We start from the raw sequence: 17,467 nt of genomic DNA on the forward strand, positions 1-17,467 counted from the left end.
ATATTATGATTGTAATTTGAAATGGGGATTAAAACATCCACCTATACATTGTGCAATTTAAAATAAAAGTGCAAATATCACTTAAAACCCTTTTGCGAAGTCCTTAGCGGAGTGGTCTACATGTTGGATGAATTGTATCACTGACTTTTTACAATGCAACTGGCCTGCAGGAATAAGTTCAAACTACCATAAGTAATTCTATTTCTGGTATATATGGGCCAATGTTGTTGTGTTATGAGATTATAGGTTTTCGTAGAGGCATTTTATGTTTAAGAAAAAAACATAATTCATTTATTGTACCCCAAACACTGAACGCAAAGTGCAGTAAAAGTACTTGACATAACTACGTCATCATGTCGGACCAGCCTCTTAAAGTGAAGTCCAAGTCAATGCTGGTGGCTGTGAATTATGTACCCCTCCACCAATTACAGGACTCTACAAGACAACTTTTGAGCATGCACATGTATTTCTCAGAAACCCCTAGTTTCTTGATTTTACTATGAAATAAGTGACAATATCATTGAGGTAAGGGTGTCATGAACATTATCTTAAAAACCTGACATCCACCTTGAATGTGTCATTCTTTCCATTTCTCTGGATGAATGCAACTCTTAATTCAAGAAGCTCCATATCATCTAAGATCAAGCATTCTGTTTACTCCCCTAAACATTGAGCTTTTCCTTCATGTTCACTGTAATAGCCCTGAAATGTCCTAACTAGCAATGTTGTGGGATGACTGTCACCACATGGGAGTCCAGCAATTCAAAGCAGTCTGTTGTCACCTTTTTGAGCAGCTATGTTTGGGCACTAGATGGCAGCGTTGCCCACAACATATGAATGAGTAATGTACACCTTAGCCCCAGGACTGCACAGGCCCTCTTATTAGAAGCACACACTTTACAAGAATTTCGCCCACTCTTCAAATTTATGAAATTGTTGATGTTGAAATTTTGACTAAAAATAAACAAAGTTTCCTGAACCGTGTAAAGTTACAGGTTTATGAAAGGCCTGTACATGTGCTCCACTATTGAGCACATTTACAAGGAGCACTGCTACAGTAAAGCAGCATCCATCATCAAGGACCACTGCCATCCAGACAATGCTGTCTTCTGGTTACTATCATTGGGCAGGAGGTACAGGAGCCTTGGGTCCCACACCACCAGGTTTGGGAACAGCTATTACCCTAAAACCACGAGGCTCCTGAGCCAGAATCACAATCTGGTGTAAATCACTGGCATATGCCGTGATATTTGTTGTTTTGCAGAACTGTGGGCAACTTCGCTCACCTCAAGCCTGAACTGATTCCATAACCTATAGAGTCACTTTCAAAGACGTTACAACTCATGTTCTTAGTATTATATATTTACTTTTTATTTGCACATTGGTTGTTTATCGGTCTTTGTTTATGAATAGGTTTTCATAAATTCTATTGTATTTCTTTATTTTCCTGTAAATACCTGCAAGAAAATGAATCTCAGAGGCACATAAACACTTTGATAATATGTTTACTTTTTGTTATATCTGCACCATAATGATCCTATTCTATTCCTATTTTTGTGTCAGCTGCAAGTGAGAGTGACTATCCCGCAGGAGAGATATTTTTGGAAAGGGACTTGAATCCGGACGATTCCGGAGGAGCAGAGGGAGTGTTAGCAGGAATTACCTTGGTCGGATGTGCAACCAGGTGTAATGTTCCTCGGAGCAACAGCACATCTCGAAGTGACACCCCAACGTCTGACAAAGGACAAAGTGAGTAACAACTCCAAGTAGCTCAGTCTGCACCAGACGTTCTTGTGGTTGCACAACAGATCTCATTAACAATCTGCCAGCCCGCTGAGAGCCCAGAGCAGGGAGCTGGCCGCTGGTTGTTGGAAATTGGGTGCTGTCTGGGTACATGGACAAATTGCAAGCATAGGGCAGTAGGTGGGGACTTTAAACAGAAGAGTGGAGAAGTCAAAGGCTGCCATTTGCACAGAGTTTCGGTGAGTACATTGCACGTTATTGAAAAGTGCTTCTCCTGAGAATTGTCACCTTGTTGTGGCCCACAGAGAGGCTCGTGTGTCCCTGAGATCCCGAGAGCAATGGCGTCTAGAGTTTGCCATTTGGTACTTGTCTTCTGGGAGGTTCGCCCATGGTGGTAAGGTCAAGGGGAATGGCTCTAGACAAAGAGGGATCCAACCAGGACCTCAGTGGAAGGTGACGACACATCACCTCGGCAGGAGGAAGGCTGTAGCAGTGAAGGGACGCAATCCAGGCCTCTGGGTCCTGACCCTGATCTGTCAAGGACCATGTGGTCGGCTGCCCGTGCATCAGCCTGCCCACAGTAAACGAAGTCATGCAGTGTTATTCACCATAAAATCCCGGAAACCCCTGAGGAAAACACCATACTCCACCTGAGTTATCACGCGACTACTATAGAAAGATGATTGAAATATTTTTTTGTGATGGTTATAGCAGTGTTGTTTCAGTGTGATTCGTCACAGGGGCAAGTTCCCAGCTGTGTCTCTCCCACCCACCTAGGTGATATGGCTCCTCTCAAAGGCGGGAAGATCAACCAACCACAATCAGCTGAAGAGGCCACTGAGGCAACAGAGGCAACAGGGAATGGTGTAACCGATGCTGAGCCAGCACTGGCTCGGCCTAGTGCCTACACAGAACACGTGTTCACAGACTCTGCGCCGACAGAAGAGCGAACTCAGCTCAGGTAAGGGGGCTGGATGTGGACAGGGTCAACACATCAATTGGTAAAGGAAACTGGCGGGAGATTGTTACACACACAAAATGCTACAGTAACTCAGCAAGTCGGGCAGCAGCCATGGAGGGGGAATAACCAATTGATGTTTCGGGCTGAGAATGTTGTAACTGCATTGAATCATTAGGGGAAATGTCTGTTTTTAATGTCTTAAGTGCAAAGAATGACCCACTGTGCTATGTGCAGTTCTGTGTTTTTGACCTCCCAAGGGACTGCCCTGCAGAGTGATGAGCTTCTTACCAATGGTTTATGGTTCCCACCCTCACATTGTGTGTATGTGCCTGCTGCTGGGTGTTTATTGGCAAGGTTTCTTCCCCAGTGGCCCAATCGAGTCGTGAGAGGAGGCCACACGCGGGTTGGGGAGAGGGATTTAAAAAGGAGCATTCACGGGCTTTCGGCCTTTTCTGGCGGCCCAATTGAATTGCAATTCATGAGCAGGAGCAAATAAAAATAAGGTAGGGATAAGTGGAGCGGCCATTGTTGGAGTGGACTGGTGTTAGAGAGTGGGGAGGCTTTGGTTCAACAGATTTGAGCGAGGTAAGTTTCTTTTTCGTTATTCTTCATGTTAGTGCAGCGCGAATGGCTCCAGGGCTGTATTGGGTTCCTTGTGTGTGATGTGGGAATTCCGGGAGACCTCAAGCCTGCTGATAACCGCACCTGCATCAGGTGTGCTGAGCTGTAGCTCATCAGAGACCGTGTTAAGGAACTGGAGCTGCAGCTCGATGACCTTCAATTTACACGGAAGAATGTGGAGGTGATGGGCAGGAGGTACAGGGAGGCAGGTACCTGGACAACTATAAGGAGAGGGGAAGGAAATGAGCAGCCAGTGCCGTGTACCATTGTGGCCGTGTCCCTCAATAATGTCTACCTCTTTAGATACTGTTGGGAGTGTATCACCTACCAGGGAGGAGTCATAGTGACCTGCTCTCTGGCATTGAGTCTGGCTCTGTGGCTCAGACGGGAAGTGGGGAGAAGAGGACTGCAATAAGAGTTTCCATAGTTTCAATAGGAGTAGACAGGAGATTCTGTGGACTTGAAAGACACTCCTGGTTGGAATGTTGCCTCCCTGGTGCCAGGGCCAGGGAGGTCTCGGATCGACTTCACCCTGCAATTTGAGAAGGAGAAGCTAAAGACAGATGTATCAGTATTACAGTGGAGTAAAGGGAGTTACAGAAGCATGAAAGAGGAACTGACCAAAGTTGATTGGAATGGGACACTAGCAGGGATGATGGCAGAATATGAATGACTGGAGTTTCTGGGAGATTCGGAAGGCACAGGATAGATTTGTCCCAAAGAAGGAGTATTCTAAAGGCAAGACTGTGGCTGACAAGGGAAGTTGAAGACAACATAAAAGGAAAAGAGAAGGCATATAATAAAGCAAAAATTAGTGGGAAGTTAGAGGATTGGGAAACTTCTTAAAATCAACAGAAGGTAACTAAAAGGCCATAAGGAGAGAAAAGCTGAAATACGAAGGCAAGCTAGTCAATAAAATTAAAGTGGATTGCAAAAGTTTTTCAGGTGTAAAAGGGAGGCGAGAGAAGATATCAGACTGCTGGAAAATGACTCCGGAGAGGTGCTAATGGTGGACCAGAAAATGTCGGATGAACTAAATAAGTATTTTGCATCATTGTTACTGTAAAAGACACTAGCAGTATGCCAGAATATCAATAGTATTGGCGGGCTGAAGTGAGTGCAGTTGCTATTACTAGGGAGAAGGTGCTCAGGAAGCTAAAATGTCTGAAGGTAGGTGAGTCACCTAGACCAGATGGACAACACCTGGGGTTCTGAAAGAGGTTGTATGTCAATGATCTGCATGATGGAATTGATGGATTTGTGGATGATATGAAGTGGAAGGGCAGGTAGTTTTGCAGAAGTAGAGAGGCTACAGAAGGACTTAGATAAGGAGAACAGGTAAAGAAATGGAAGATGGAATACAGTATTGAGAAGTATATGGTCATGCACTTTGGCAGAAGGAACAAAAGTGTAGACTATTTTCTAAACGGGGAGAAAATTCACAAAACCTGAGATGCAAAGGGAATTGTGAGTCCTCATGCAGGATTCCCTGAAGGTTAATTTGCAGGTTGAGTCAGTGGTGAACAAGGCAAATGCAATGTTAGCATTCATTTTAAAGGGAGTAGAATTTATAAATATAATGTGTTCGCCATTACGACTCTACATACCTGAAAGAATGCGCAGGCTTTTTTACCTTGGGAGAGTGGGGGTTGTAATTTCAATAACTGAGTACTTTATTGTCTGAGAACACTAAATTAGGAGGAGGAGTAGGCTACTTGACCTCTCAAGTCAGTTTTGCCATTTAATAAGGTTGCTCTGATTGTAACCTTGACTCCACATTCCCATCTACCCCGTCAAACTTCCACTCCTCGATATTAAGAAACAATTTCCCTTTGCTTTAAAACATTCAAAGACACTGCTTCCATTGCTGTTTGAGGGAGAGCTTTGAAAACATTTTGCCCCATCTCATCTTAGTTTTTTTAAGTGATGGCCCCGTGATTCTAGATTCTGATCGTAGGAGGGGAAACGTTCTCCATTTTAAGCCTGTCTGGATCTCTCAGGACGTTCTGTTTCGATCATTTCCCCTTTCACTAAACTGCAGCGGTTCCAAACCTCACTTGCCCAATCTGTCCTTGTAAGGTAGCCCACTTTTCACTCCTTGTCAAATCTTGGAACTCTTTCCATTGTATTTGACACACTTTTTTCAATAGGGAAACCAATGTACAGACCATCAGAAAACTACCACAGGAAGGGATGAAGGAGCTGTTGTAAAGTGTCAGAGTGGACTAAGCTATCTTTAAATATTTAAGCATTCTAATAGAACAACAACAAAACACTGTCTTGGAACAGTGTTTGCTCTTTTCATCTGCTCCTTTCATATCAGTCATGAACATTTATGTCAGCATTCCTAAATATAGTCAGATGCATGGACCTGATGGATGAAGGCATTCAGTATATATACATGCAACAGGTTTAGTTTTAATTGTGTAGAACAGTGCAAAACAGATATAATTGATTCAGCAAGATTTTACACATGGAAATTGGTATCTTGAGGGTTGTTTTATAGGCAGGTGCATTGGTTTTATGTTACAATCAAGAACTAAAATTAGTCCTGATGTGTGCATAATTTCCCCTAATTTATTTAAAATTCCTTTTTGACCGTGGAGAGCAACAATATCTCCAGATGACTTGCATTAGTTGTGAATTTAACTGAACAAGTTAGAGAAAGCAAGGACTTCAGTATTATTGATTCCAGGTGTAATATAGGGATGGTGTTGCATTATCAGCCCCTTTTAATTACAGGACTAACTTGAATCTGATAGGTGCATCATGAAGTATAACTTACTGGTATATTTTCATGTTTGAGACTGAGATAATATTCTGGGCAGTTGATATGGTCTCCCAAACTGGGGACTGTAGAAGAGCCAAGATGTTTACTCCTAACTTTGGAATAGTTGTGGTGATCTTTATGTCCACTAAGATGAGGAGAATCATCCTTAAGCGTTTACATTGGTGTTTCCCTCGGCCCTTTGAGACATGCAAAAATTTTGTTGGCTCACAACTTGCAGTGCTGCCCCTCGATTCTTTAAACCCCACCAATATTAAAAACATACGTAGTAATTATCTCTACTGCCAAATAAAGCTGTGAATGATTTTTTTTTACAACTCTAGAGCAGTAAGATGTCTTTACAAGAGACATCTTGGCGCCAGCTAGATGGTTGCGAGAACATGTGATGCAAGATGACAGTTTCTGAAATTGTCACTTCTGGTGAACGCTTAAGTATTTGGATGGATAGTAAGAATTTGGGCCACTTGCATTGGTTTCACTCTATGTATGTTTTTTCCCCACTGTCGTTTGTGAGTGAACGCTGGATAGCCAGTGATAATGGTAAATACTGTTATTTTTCTTCCACAATAAATAAATACTTATTTGTGAAAATGTTATTTATCAGTGAGATATTTTAAAATTGTATTTAACCTTTTCCATTTGTTCAGAATATTATATTCTTGTATGACAGGCCAAATGACTTAATTCTGCTGCTGTATCTTATGGTCCTATAGGAGACCAGAAATGGATCAGCCATGAGGAAATAGCAGAGAGTTGATGGGCCAAATGGCCTAATTTCGCTCCTATATCTTATGGTCTTATTAATACTATTTTGAAATTTCATTATTTTTCAGTTGCCTTTTTAAAAGATTAATAATTTTTGAAGTTTTTCTGAAGTGCTTCATTTATTTCAATCTCTCTTATATCTTTATTTATAGTAAAACAGTGATAAAGTAAATAAACAATAGGACTCATCCTTTTTTTTAATCCTTTAAAAATTCTGTTACTAATTCATAAATCAATGATAATCTCTGTTCATATTTGCTGTGGCAAGTGAAAGAGTTCTTAAAAGATTATTGCCAATTTGGGCACACACTCTCTAAAGGTTCATAACGCCTGGACTAGATATTTGTACTTAGAAGACTGTGACACAGCTGGTGCATTGTGATTGGATAAAAGCTCAGTAGCAGATGTTTGATGGTTTAATCACCTTGTACAAGTATCTCAGTAAAAGAGGATGTAATATTAAACTGCTTGGTTATTGACACTGCAGATTGTAGTTGTCATGCCAAACATTGCCATAACACGTTTCATTCTAAAATAACCTGAGGATATGGGAAGTATTATAAAAGTTGGAGTGAGCCTAACATAATACTTAACATAAAATTATCCTTTACAGTACTGTGCAAAAATCTTGGGCACATATATATAGCTAGGGTGCTTAAGACTTTTGCACAGTACTATAGTAATTTTATGTATTGCGCTGTACTGCTGATGCAGCAAAAAAAAACAAATTTCATGACATATGTGAGTGATGATAAACCTGATTCTGATATGGGTCTCTGTTGTGGGCTGAGAGTGGGAAGGGGGCAGGGAGAGGGGAATCATGGTTGGGAAAAGGGGAAGTGAGAGGGGAGAGAGCAGGAAGCACTGGAGAAACATTCTGTAATGATCAACAAACCACTTGTTTGGAGTCAAATATCCTTGCTGGGTGTGTCAGCACCTGCGCCATGGCACCCTCCCCCACTTCCCCACCCCTGGGCACTCCTCTGCCGCCTGTCCCACACTCCTCATGTGGCACTCCACTCTCATCGTTCCCAACATCCTCAGCTCTGGCCAGATTTACAAACTTCCTATCCGCTCCACGTTGACAAACACATTACTGTGTCTTAGGCATCCTAGCGATATATATGTGCCTAAGACTTTTGCCCAGTGCTGTATGTATCTTTTCTATTGAGCATATGCGCTTAGCCCCAAAATGGGTGAAATATCTCCCTCCATCCCTCATTCCTTCTGGGAGTATTAGATTAGATGAGATTATGAGGACACACTGTCCTCTTTTATTGTCATTTAGAAATGCATGCATTAAGAAATGATACAGTGTTCCTCCAGTATGATATCACAGAAACACAAGACAAACCAAGACTAAAAAAACTGGCAAACACCACATAATTATAACATATAGTTACAACAGTGCAAAGCAATACCGTAATTTGATAAGGAACAGACCATGGGCACAGTAAAAAAAAGTCTCAAAGTCTCTGGAAAGTCCCAACATCTCACGCAGACGGTTAGAAAGAAGAAAAACTCTCCCTGCCATGAACCTCCAGCGCCGCAAACTTGCCGATGCAGCATCCTGGAAGCACCCGACTACAGCCAACTCTTGAGTCTCTCCGAAAACTTCGAGCCTCCGACCAGCCCTCCGACACCGAGCACCATCTCTGCCGAGCACTTCGATCCCGGCCCCGGCAACAGGCAATAGGCAAAGCCGAGGATTTGGGGCCTTCCCCTCCGGAGATTCTCGATCGCACAGTAGCAGCAGCAGCAGTGGAGCGGGCATTTCAGAAATTTCTCTAGATGTTCCTCCGTGCTTCTCATGTCTGTCTCCATCAAATCGGGATTGTGCACGGTACCTACTTAACAAATACTGATATCATTCCGGAGCGGCCGCGCGCGCTGCGTCGCGCCGCCATCTTCTCCTCCCCTCTGAAGTATATCTTCTGTATGATCCCCAGCATCTAGTCCTCTATTCAGCCCATAGAATTCTTTTTACCCCTCCCCCCCGTACCCGGTATTTTATTCTCTCTTGTGCCATGGTAGCATGGTGGTTAGCGAAACGCTATTACCTCTTGGGGCATCGCAGTTCAGGGTTCAATCCCAGCACTGTAAAGAGTTTGTATGTTCACCCAGGTCCTCCAATTTCCCCTCTCAGTCCAATGAGGTACTGGTCAGTAGGTTAATTGGTCATTGTAAACTGTCCTGTGATTAGGCTAGTGTTAAGTAGGTGAGTTGCTGGGCAGCATGGCCCATTGGGCCAGAAGGGCCTGTTCTGTGCTTTATCTCTAAATAGATCAAAAGTTCAAAGTTCTTGTGAACTTCAAATACAAGCACATTAAGAGTTAATGAAAGACCACACACAACAGGGCAGATAACAACCACTGTGCAAAAAAACCCCCAAAAAACAAGCTGTGCACAAAAAAACCCCTAAATGAAACAAGCTGAGCAAATACAAAAAGAAATAATAAATAAACAATAAATATCTAGAACATGAGATGAAGAGTTCTTGGAAGTGAGTCCAGTTCGGTGATGCGGTGAGTGAAGTTATCCCCGCTGGTTCAAGAGCCAGATGATTGAGCGGTAATACTGTTCATAAACTGGATAGTGCGGGTCCTGAGGCTCCTGTATCTTCCTGATGGTAGCAGTGAGAAGAGAGTACAGCCTAGATGGTGGGGGTCCTTGATGATGGATGCTGCCTTCTTGGAACATCACATCTACATGATGTGATTAAATCCCTTTCATTTTTTTTTCCTGCTATCAAAGGGTAAATACCAATTGCCAGTTCCTACCTGCACATTTTGAGATATGGGATGAAACTGGAGCACCTGGAGGAAACCATTCACTTGAAGCGTACTGTACATGCGGACTCTGCAGAAACAGCACCAGCAGTCAGGACCAATCTCGAGTCCCAGGAGCTGTGGTGACAGTACTAACTGCTGTGCCTCTGTGGCACCCATCTTTGCGGCTGTAATCTTTAGGGATGTGGCTCAGTTGACTTCTACTTCGTACTTAATTCAGTGTTACCAGCTTGCACCAACAGGCACTGACACCATCTAATTGCTGTAATGAATTTGAAGTCTGTGTGGATATGTGCTTCAGAAAAAGAAATTGGAACTTTAAAATTGCAGGCACACTTTAATGGTTTTTGTTGTTCCTGTACACAGCTGCATTCCAATGGTTTTTGAATATTTATGATGAGCAGAGTGAGAGTTGTTGCTTTTTTTTTCTCCATTTTAGGGAAAATGGACAAACCAAGGAGGAACAGAATGCAGGCCAGTCAGAACAGGAAGCAAATGTTCATATCAATGGGTCGATCACAAGTGCAGCCCCTACCATGTGGCTAGGGGCACAGAATGGCTGGTAGGTCAAGATTGCAAACACAAGATTGCGTTGGTATGTCAGGAGATGCTTAGAACCCATTCCCGTTGTTGAAAAGCCCCTTGGTCAGCAATGTCCCCAGGCAGATTGGCAATCTTGTTGACACCTCTCAGAGTAGTGGATGACGACAATATTGAATCACACACCAACGCTACATTTTTATCTGCCTCCCACTATGCACACTTGTGTTGTATTTAAATGATTTCATCCCTTCCATATGTTTTAGTATTTGATTTGGTGTGGACATTTTATTTACGTTTCCACAGAGTGATGCCTAAAGATGTAAATTGGAGTGATCTGAGATGGTCTGTTAATGGCCACCTTGTACAGGTACTTCTGAAAGGTAATCGTGTGCTCACTGGTAATATCCTATCGCTACTGGGTAGTACTTGATGCACTGTATGAGATCTCCTTCATATTGGATGATTTAAATTTTATACATCTTTAACATGTAGATGTATCCATTTACCGTTCTGGTATATTTAAACAGGACTCTTTCTGTTGAGTTTCTAATTAAACTAGCGCTATAAAGAGACAACTTCATTCCAGTATCTGAGGTCTCTTGTATGTATCAAATTCAGTTCTAAATTAGAGATTTCTCCCTTATTTAACCTCAAGTCCATGGCTTTTCAGTGACACAACTTCAGTATTTTTATCATTTTTAACCAGTGCATGTGAGCAGTAAATTTTCGGATGTATCCTTTTTTTTAAAAGGGAGAAAAAGATCAATTCTACCAAAAAGTAAGAACTTGCAAGAGATGAAAGTCTGAAATAAAACCAAAAAATGCTAGAAATATTTGCCAGTCGGGTGACAGCTGTGAAGAGAGAAGTAATGTTTCATTACTACCAGGAAAATTTAGAAATTTTCCTGGACATTTTAAGTCATATTTAAACGGAAGGGGTGAAAGAACAAACAAGTATCACTGACAGGGTGATGACGAAAGGTAACACAAGTGGGGTAGTGCTAGTTGAGAGAGAGTGACGGAAGAATCCAATTTGTAAATAACCTAATTTGCTAACGTTATTGTGATGTTTAATTGTGGAAAATATAGTGGGCAGGACACTAGGTAAACAGTGTAAAGATGGCAGCTGGGACATTGAATATATATTACATTTAAATGATGGGATGGCTCGATCAAGAATGCCTGAGGCGTGTGAGTAGTATATGCACACAAACCTCAAGGGAGACCACAGCTGTCTGACTTAGAGTCATGTTGAATTAATCCTAATGTTTGTTTTTAATGAACTGGAACTCTTCCTCATTTATAGTAATCTTAAATCCTGACCTGATCTCAATGGTGCCGGGTCTGGATTCGTGCAGTTCAAATTTTATACGCAAAGAATTTTAGAACGTATGCACTATTGTTCGCATGCAGGGCTTTCCATAATATCTTTAGCATGTTGATTTCTGTCCGAAAGATGAGGCTTATTTGTTGTGTACTTCTGTTCTAATATTTGTCATGCAGAGTCCAGAATCCTTGCTAAGTTACCGTATTGCCAGCTCCATTGCATGCTCAGTGTTTGCTGTAATGTTGCAAGGTTGAGATCTAACCAACGTGCATTGCTCCCTTTGGTTTTGGTAGCCTTTATGTCCACTCGGCTGTGTCCAACTGGAAGAAGTGCCTCCACACCATCAAGCTGAAGGATGCAGTCCTTAGTATTGTGTAAGTAGCTACATTGTGCAAATTATTTCAGGATTGATCTGGATTGGTAACGTTATCTTCCCTCCTCTCCTGCCTGATAGTCGATGCCCTGCTCAGAAATAATATTCAGTGTAAGCAAAAAAAAAATGGGGCAATGACTACCTTTTTGGTTGAGATGAAGTTGTGAAATGGAGGAGAACTGATTCAGTGGTTCGCCTGTTGTAAACATTATCTGCTTCTAGCAAAATGCAGTGCTCTACTGATAAATGAGGCTTTACTTAGCAGTGTGAGTGTCTTAGCAATAATCAGAGGAACGCTCTGACTGTTGTGTATTATTCCTCCACAGTTGAAAGATAAGGATTTGTAGGGTGATGTAAGGGGTGGGAACGTATGCATAATTCACAACCACTGACATTGAGTTGGGGTTCACTTTAAGAGGCTGGTTTGATATGATGACGTAATGTTGTGAGGTTTTGTTTTACTGTGCTTTGTTCTATGTTTGGTTGACTATAAAGGAGTTGTTACGGTTTCCCTTAAACTTAAAATGACTCTGCCATTTTATTACGAAAACCTACAGATTAGCCAACACATCCATCGTCATCAGAGAGTCAGCTGCCCTGTATGCCACAATATCTCAAATGCAGTTTTTTTTTTTAATTTTATTTTTATTTGGATAAGGAATTAACAAATATCATGTACTTTTTTTCACACATATAACCTTTTCCATTTTTTTATATGTATAAAACTACAATTATTTATACATTCTTAAGTACACATTGAGATGATATAAAAGGAAAATAAACACTTAAATAGATAATTATGTACTGCGGTAAATCTAACCTATTAGGCTAAGTAATGGTATTAGTTGTTAAGAAAAATGGTAATAATAGTTTCCATATAACCCTTCTGGACCATTTCCACTGGTCCAAAATGTTGTATATAAGCCTATGTAACAACCATTGTAGGTGTTTATATCCTAATTTGTTCATGCTTGCTCCTGCCCGCAGACATAATTATCCAATCCCTATGTACTTATTTACTTAATTTTTTCATTTTTTTATCCCTTTCCCAAATCTTTCCCTTTCCTTGTGTTAATTCTCTATTTTCCAAAAGAAAACAAAAAAAAAAGACATTTAGACTAGGGGTGCTTACGTTAGCAATATTACTGTGTTGATGAGAAGAGCAGTATAAATCATTAGGAGAGTCATCTAAAGTCTGCTCGCATTGGGGTTATATATTCAATCCATTTATTCCAGATTTGATAAAATTTTTCTTTTTGAATTCTCAGGGAGTAAGTCAACTTTTCCATTTTAAATATTTCCAAGATAATTTCGTGCCAATCTTCTAATGTAGGTGGTATTGGATTTAGCCATTTTCTAGTGATTGATTTCTTACTTGCTGCTAAGAGGGCCTGCAGCAACTTTATATCTTCCTTCTGTTCAAGAAACAATACATGCCCCAAATAGAGCATCTCAAAGTTCAAAGGTATCTGGGACCTAAGTACCTTAACTAATGTTCTATGAATACCTTCCCAATATAGACATAATTTAGGGCAATCCCAGAAAATATGAAAATGATTTGCCTCCTTGGAGCCGCACCTTCTCCAACACATCACATTTGTATCTTTATATTTTTCCTGATATGGGGTCTTGAAGTATCTTATAATGTTTTTCCAACAATGTTCTCTCCAAGTCAAAGAATTAGTCGAGGACCATTGAAAGCTGCAGATTTTCCCCCAAGCCTCCTCTGAAAGTACCAACCCCACTTCTTTCTCCCACTTCTCTTTAATATACAGTGTATTTACATTTTTAGCATGGGAGAGTGCATTATATAATCGAGAAACTGATTTACTAGGTATTGAACTGCAAGCCGAATTCAGAATCTTGAAAAATTCTAATTCTACTGTTGATAGGTCTGTATATCTACAACTCTGGTTAACATAGTTTCGTATTTGAAGATACCTAAAAAAGTCATTATGTTCTAGGCCATGTTTGTCCTGCAGGATTTGGAAACTTTGTAATACTCTTTTATCTATAAATGAGAGGTAGGTTGTAAGACCTTTCTTTATCCATAGCTCAAATCTTTTATCTCCTCTGTTGGGAAGGAATTCGGTATCATATGCACACCATCTAAAGAGTTTTAACATGTTATTAATTCCACATGAATTAACCACCTTCTGCCATACTTTTAATGTAAGATTTATCCAACTGTTTTTAAATTTTTCCAACTGGGCCATCAATCCTTTGTCAGATATTGAGGCCTGTAGAGGAAAACTGTCAACTAATCCAAATTCTATTTCCTTCCATCTAGCCTTATATTCCCTATTACACCAATATAACAGAGGGATTATCTGTGAGGCATAAAAATAATTTCTCAGGCAAGGAAGAACCATACCTCCTCCTTCCTTCCCTAACTGTAAGGTGTTATATCGAATTCTAGGTTTCTTTCCTTGCCAAATGAAGCGGGAAATCCATTTGTCCCATTCCCTGAATTGATTATCATCCACCTCCACAGGTAAAGTCCGGAAAAGGTATAATAACCGAGGAAGAATATTCATTTTTATAGTATTTATCCTTGAATTTAAACTTAAAAAGGGGATAAGATTCCATCTATGCATATCTGCTTTTATCTCTGAGATTAATGGCCCATAATTTACCTGTGACAGTGTTGAAAGATCCTTCGGCAGGGTTATTCCTAAATATTTTAATGATTTAGCTTCCCACTTAAGATCGTATGTATCCTGCAATTTTTTGGATGGTGTATAATTTAGGAACATAACCTGCGTTTTCTTTACGTTTATTTTATAACCTGATATTTTCCCAAAGTCATCCAACAGTGTAAACAATCCTATAAATGATTTTTCTGGTTCACTCAGATAGACCAAAACATCATCTGCGAATAACGCCACTTTCTGTTCAATCTCTGCCACCTTGATACCTTTTATGATTTCACTCTGTCTTATTAGTTGGGCAAGCGGTTCAATATGTAGCGCAAAAAGGAGAGGAGAAATTGGGCATCCCTGTCTAGTGCCTCTCTCTAAAATGAAGGAGTCAGAGAGGTCCCCATTTATCTTAATTCGGGCTGTAGGGCTGTCATATAGAGTCTGAATTACTTTAATAAACTTTTCTTGAAAGCCGAATCTTCCTAACACTCTGTATAGGAATGTCCAACTAACCGAATCAAAAGCTTTCTCAGCGTCCAATCCTACTACCATTGTCTCTGTCTCGTTCTTATTAACCTGTTCTAATATGTGCAGAGTTCTCCTTATGTTGTCCTGTGTTTGTCTTTGTTGAATAAATCCAGTCTGGTCTAAGTGGATTAGGCCAGGTAAAAGTTTTTCCAATCTGCGCGCTAATATAGATGTAAATAGTTCGTAATCTAAATTAAGAACACTAATTGGCCGATAATTGCCACATTCTAGTTTATCTTTACCCTCTTTAGGAATAACTGAAATAATCGCTTCTCTCCAGGAAGGTGGAGTTTCTCCTCTCTGCAAGATCCAATTAAAGGTGTTAAGTAGTAATGGGGGAACTGTGTCTTCAGGGACTTGTACCACTCTGAGGTAAACCCATCAGAACCCGGGGACTTTCCAGCCTTTAACCTGGAGATGGCCACGTTCAGTTCTTTGACAGTTACTGGTTCTAATAAATTTTCATTTTGTAAATCTGTAAGTTTAGGTAGATCTAAAAAATTCAATACACTGTCTATATAGGGCTCATTGGGGGCCCGGGGTTGGGAGTACAGCTCTCGATAATATGTTTCAAAACTCTCTTGAATTTTCCCTATTGTACTCTCCACAAGCTTTGTCTTTGGATTCTTTATTTTATGAATTGTATTGTCTGCTTGTTGTTTTCGTAATTTATATGCTAATAATCTAGCTGATTTACCTCCTACTTCATAATTCTTTTGTCTCAGGTAAAGGAAATTTCTTTGAGTTTCCAACGTATAAATATCGTCAATTTCACTTTGCAATTTCCTAATTTCCTGTTTTCGATTTGAATTACTTTTGTTGCTATCTACAACTTGAAGTTGTTTTAATTTTCCTTGAAGGTCTGCTAATTTTTGTGCATTGATTTTTTTCATGTGAGTGGTAATGGAAATAATTTTCCCCCTCAGTACAGCTTTCAATGTATCCCATAAGATCACTGGTGATGTTTCTCCCGTGTCATTAAGGTCTAGATATTCTTTGATTTCTCCCCTTAATCTCTCCATTACTTTCGGGTTATTGAGTATATGTGAGTTTAGCCTCCATAGTGTTTTCCTCATTTTCCTTTCCAGGATTAGAGACATAGAGACTGGGCTATGATCCGACAGATCAATTGTTGCAATATTACAGTTTTTTATCCTGAGTCTATCTGTATTAAAGATAAAGAAATAGTCTATCCTTGAATAGGCTGAATGAGGGAAAGAGTAATATGTATAATCTTTACTAGTAGGGTGTAATTCCCTCCAGACATCTATAATTCCCAACTCCTCCATCAATGAATTCACTTTCCGAGTCAGAGGTTTATTCTGAGTAACTATTCTTGAAGAATCTAATATAGGATTTAATCTAATATTAAAATCCCCTCCACAAATTACTACCCCTCGAGAACTGACCATTAGGTCAAAAATGTGTCTATAAAATGACCATTCACAACCTGGAGGAGCATAAACATTCAGCAATGTTATTTCTGTACCTTCTATTCTTCCTGTGATTTTTACGAACCGTCCTTCTTTGTCTTTAGTCTCTGAAATATGTTCATAATTAAGAGTACTTAATATTAAAGTAGCTACCCCTCTTTTGTGACTCAATTTATATGATGAATAAAATACATGCTTAAAGCCCATTCTTTTTAATTTTCCATGTTCAGATTGGCTCATATTTGTTTCCTGGAGGAAAGCTATTTGTGCCCTCTCTTTTTTCAATTTAGACATAATCTTATTTCTTTTAATTGGATTCAAAACCCCATTAACATTTATAGGAAATTATTTTTACCAATTCAGTTTGCATTTTTCTCTAGTAGAAAAAAAACACTCTCCTTTCCTAACCAAACAGTAAGCAATCCCTTCTCAACAGTAAACCAAGACATATAACCACACCCTAGACATTTTTGAACGTATAACATTTGAAAATTTTTCCCGACTTCCAACAGTGAGGCCTGAGCACCAACCCGCCTCAGTTCAGAGGGATAACCTCTATCTTCACCCTGTGTTAGAGGGCCCTCAGCAGTTTGAATAATCATAGAGAATTTTCTCCTACTTATGTCTCGACCAAATTGCTATCATTCAAGTTATTCCGCCTAGTTTATTTTCAGTTACCAGTTTTCATTTTACCTTTAAGTCCGATTTACTCTTTTCAGTCATTTCTCTTAATTAATCTCTGTTCTTTGTACATTCGCGACTGAATATTTGCAGCTTTTCCTTGTAGTTTGACACTCTGGTTCGTGTGGAGCGTCCTCGCCCCACTAACTGCCACGACTTCTGCCGAATCCTCTCCAGTAGCGACTCCGGTTGGGTGATAACTTTAATAGGTAGTCCCCGGTCCACCAGGTCCAACGTTGCCTCCTCCACCGTAGTGTAAGTTTTTGTCCCTTC

At 40.2% G+C, this 17,467-nt stretch overlaps 1 protein-coding gene across 12 annotated transcripts in view; it reads left to right on the forward strand.

Moving 5' to 3' along the window:
• Positions 1-17,467, forward strand: part of mapk8ip3 (mitogen-activated protein kinase 8 interacting protein 3) — a 197,406-nt gene that overhangs the window by 144,359 nt on the left and 35,580 nt on the right. For all 12 annotated transcript variants that reach the window (XM_063059137.1, XM_063059138.1, XM_063059141.1 and 9 more), the window contains 4 exons: positions 1,564-1,749; positions 2,521-2,704; positions 10,107-10,229; positions 11,831-11,911. In XM_063059137.1, the coding sequence (XP_062915207.1) occupies positions 1,564-1,749; positions 2,521-2,704; positions 10,107-10,229; positions 11,831-11,911 (574 nt within the window). The remainder of the gene's footprint in view (positions 1-1,563; positions 1,750-2,520; positions 2,705-10,106; positions 10,230-11,830; positions 11,912-17,467) is intronic.

This window comes from Mobula hypostoma, chromosome 9, assembly GCF_963921235.1.
Source record: "Mobula hypostoma chromosome 9, sMobHyp1.1, whole genome shotgun sequence".
NCBI classification, from domain to species: domain Eukaryota; kingdom Metazoa; phylum Chordata; class Chondrichthyes; order Myliobatiformes; family Myliobatidae; genus Mobula; species Mobula hypostoma.